General features: G+C 40.2%; 1 protein-coding gene across 1 annotated transcript in view; it reads left to right on the top strand.

The window, feature by feature from the left end:
* Positions 1-6: 6 nt before the first annotated feature.
* LOC118598275 (ribonuclease inhibitor-like) overlaps positions 7-3,620 on the top strand; it is a 28,885-nt gene continuing 25,271 nt past the window's right edge. Inside the window, exons 1-2 of the mRNA XM_036210894.1 lie at positions 7-564; positions 660-833. Coding sequence (XP_036066787.1) covers positions 59-564; positions 660-833 — 680 coding nt within the window. The 5' untranslated portion in view covers positions 7-58. The remainder of the gene's footprint in view (positions 565-659; positions 834-3,620) is intronic.

Here is a 3,620-nt window from a genome sequence, read left to right as displayed (position 1 = left end):
GGAGTTTCTGGCTGCTCTTCATGTCCACCTGACCTTCATCACTTCTGGAGTCAACCTCATGGAGGAAGAACAACCAAATATCTCCAAACCTAAACTGAGCAGTCCAGTCCAGTTCTACCAGAGTGCTGTGAATGCGGCCTTACAGAGTCCAAACGGACACCTGGACTTGTTCCTCCGATTCCTCCTGGGTCTTTCACTGCAGACCAATCAGAGTCTCCTTCAAGGTCTGATGACTCAGACAGGAAGTAGCTCACAGACTAATCAGGAAACAATCCAGTTCATCAAGGAGAAGATCAGTGAGGATCTGTCTGCAGAGAAAAGCATCAACCTGTTCCACTGTCTGAATGAACTGAATGATGGTTCTCTAGTGGAGGAGATCCAACAGTTCCTGAGGTCAGGACGTTTCTCTACAGATAAACTGTCTCCTGCTCAGTGGTCTGCTCTGGTCTTCATCTTACTGTCATCAGAAGAAGATCTGGAAGAGTTTGACTTGAAGAAATACTCTGCTTCAGAGGAGACTCTTCTGAGGCTGCTGCCAGTGATCAAAGCCTCCAACAAATCTCTGTAAGAACTCTCATGAAAATCACCTTCAGTGAATAAAATAATTTGAATGAAAAACAAAAGTTTCAATAACTTCTGCCTGTCTCTGTTTTCTTCAGACTGAGTGACTGTAATCTGTCAGAGAAAAGCTGTGCAGCTCTGTCTTCAGTTCTCAGCTCTCAGTCCTCCAGACTCAGAGATCTGGATCTGAGTTTCAACAACCTGCAGGATTTAGGAGTGAAGCTGCTGTCTGCTGGACTGGAGAGTCCACACTGTAAACTGGAGACTCTCAGGTCAGATTTCATTTAACTGTTTTTCCAGATTGTTTGTTTTTCCCTTTTTTTATAAGAAAGTATCAGACAGATGTCAAAGAAGAAGAAACAAAAGAAGACTGTTGCATACAATGTAAAAATCATAACAATCTGCTGGAGTTAAAAATCCTGGATTTTCTTTACCTGATGGTTACAAATGTAATCCATGGTTTTTCACACCTGTTGAGCTGCCGCTTGCACAGGAACTGACCACTTGTATTGAGGTGTTGGCTCCTCTCTTTGATTCTTCTTCATGAGTGAGAATCTTGTGAGATTAAATACTCCAATTTATTTCTTCACGGGTAAGAAAAGCCGTGAGATAACTACTCGTTTTTATATTTACCCACGAGTGAGGAAAGGACTCGTGCATTTGGCCTACTGTGGTTTACTAATTATCACTCTTAGAAACCCTCAATTAGGACTTTAAAAGGCACATGAGAAAAATCCATTGTAGGTCCGCATAACCAACAATAGGGTGTTCATTTGTTGCGGAATAGAGAGCATATGAGATAGCCTCCTGAAAGTTCATGACAGTTTCAGGCCTAAGTTCCCTAAAATGAGTCAGGCTTTCCTGTCTGACAGGAACTAGAGGACTATCCTTTTCATATGATACACATATTCCTTGAACACAAAAGAGAAGATATTTGTATCATTTTATGTCTCTCGGGGTTACGGGCTATGGGGTCTACCTGATGGTGGTGAGGTTGTCTTCAGTGGCAGAGGTCAGATGGAAAAGAGAAGAGAAATATTCTTGGATATGCCAACCCGTTTATTTAAGAAAAAAGGCTAAATACAGACGTAATATTTTTTCCCCTTTATCTACCCGTGGGTGGATGTGGGGTATCTACATACTTCCCTTTTGGGTTTTCTTTTTTATTATTTTATTGTTTTATATTTTTCTATCCGTGAAGGGTTTTTTTTTTCTCCCATTGATAGGGGACAGAGAAAAAACTATTAGAGTTCCAGTCTATTGAAGTGGTGAAGAGAAGAGTGTGCTTGTCAAGCAGGAAGCTTCGGTTATATCTATTCTTTCCGCTATTGTGGTGCTCCGTCCTCTTTTTTTGCTGAAGGTCGCTTTTTTTTGTACTGAGTGGTTTTGCAGGGGCGTAAGCAGCATATTCTGCTTTCAAGGGAAGGTCAAGTGCTTTTTTTCAGAATATCCTGTTTTCTTGAAAATGTCACACAAGACTTGAACTTAGAGGCAGAAATTTAAGCAGAACCAAGTTTGACAATACATAATCACATACATATAATCATTTATCATACCTATGGTCATATTTTACACTTAACACACAAAAATACCCCATAGGCAGGATCTTGGGGGTTTCAACACACCAGACTAAAAATGAGAACCTAAGTCGATCCAGATGTAGATTTCTGGGATAAGTTCATGTTCTGTGTTCTTTGAAAGAAAAAATGAATCAATCACGGAACTGCAGACTTAAAAGGACAAACAATTGCAGCACATTTCTGACCCATAGAGCAGCTCCTTATTGAAATGTGTGAGGAGGTCAAACTATGGCGGACTGACAGGTTTTTCCCACAGGCCTGGTTCTGGTGCTTATTTACCGAGCCTGGATCAGCATCAGTTTTTAGGTCAGCTTTTAGCTCTGAGTCTGTATGCTTCTAAAGACAAAATCTTTGCTGGGTTAAATAGAAGAGCCGCTGCTGGTAGTTTATATGCAAGACTGGGGGCGGGGCTAAAGAGTCAAAAGAAGCACTATGTTTATAGTTCCACTCAATGACTAAGCTTAATATTTTTCAAATTACAGTCAGGAAGAATCAAAATCATAAGGAGGTTTGTTCTGATGAACTCTGGGATCAGTGCTGATGTGGGTAAAAAAAAACTCGGGCTGCAAAAAAGTCATTTTCTGAAAAGATCAGTTGACACACAACTTGAGTCATGCAGACCAGGTAATAAAGAAAGTGACGAAGTTGCTATGATTCCTCACCTGGACTACTTTAATGCTTCAGGAGATCAGTGGTCCGGAGTGTAAGAATATCTCAGTTTTCTGTTCTCTTGAATGATTAACTAGGTTCCTTCTGAGGACATTCCTTAGTGTGAATCAGTTTCCAATGTGAACCAGAGTCTGTGAGTCAGAAACTGGACTCTACTGGTTCAGCAGATGTGAAGTGTTAGCTGCAGTGAGGATGCAGAAGCTGCAGAACAAAGCATGAGGGAGGACCTCTGTCTTACAGTCCTCATACATGCCCTGCACTGGTCTCACATAGTTCTGTCACTCCAGACTTCCTCATACAATACCATAGTTCATCTCTGGACACTCTGTCATAAACTTTCTCCAGATCTACAAAGACACAGTGGAACTCTCTCTGACCATCTCTGTACTTTTCAAGGGTGTATCAACATCCTAAAAATATATCATCAGTAGTGCTCTTTCTTGGCATTACACCATACTGAAGCTCACAAATGTTTACAGTGTTTTTACATTTATCCAACAAATTTGTTGTAACACTAGCTGAAGTCTTTTTTTAATGAAAAAAATGCTAAGTTGATCACATAGACTGTATAAGAATAACTGGACAGAGCAAGCCCCCTACTTCCGTGTTCCATATAGGAAGTACCACTGGGTTGCAAAAAGGCAAAAGTCCCATTGACTTCCATTGAGAAACAGACAGTTATTTCTCGGTCATTTTATATGTCAGAATAATCATTCTTCCTTTGCTGCTTTCTGATTAACTTCTTTTTTCTAATCCTATTTTTTTAAAAAGATTTTTTTCCATTATCACAAGTTATTAGAGTTATAAATT

The sequence above is a fragment of the Oryzias melastigma genome, unplaced genomic scaffold, assembly GCF_002922805.2.
Source record: "Oryzias melastigma strain HK-1 unplaced genomic scaffold, ASM292280v2 sc00281, whole genome shotgun sequence".
In the NCBI taxonomy this organism is placed as follows: Eukaryota; Metazoa; Chordata; class Actinopteri; order Beloniformes; family Adrianichthyidae; genus Oryzias; species Oryzias melastigma.
The sequence above is the reverse complement of the archived record's forward strand: the minus strand, read 5'-3'. Positions and strand labels throughout refer to the sequence as shown.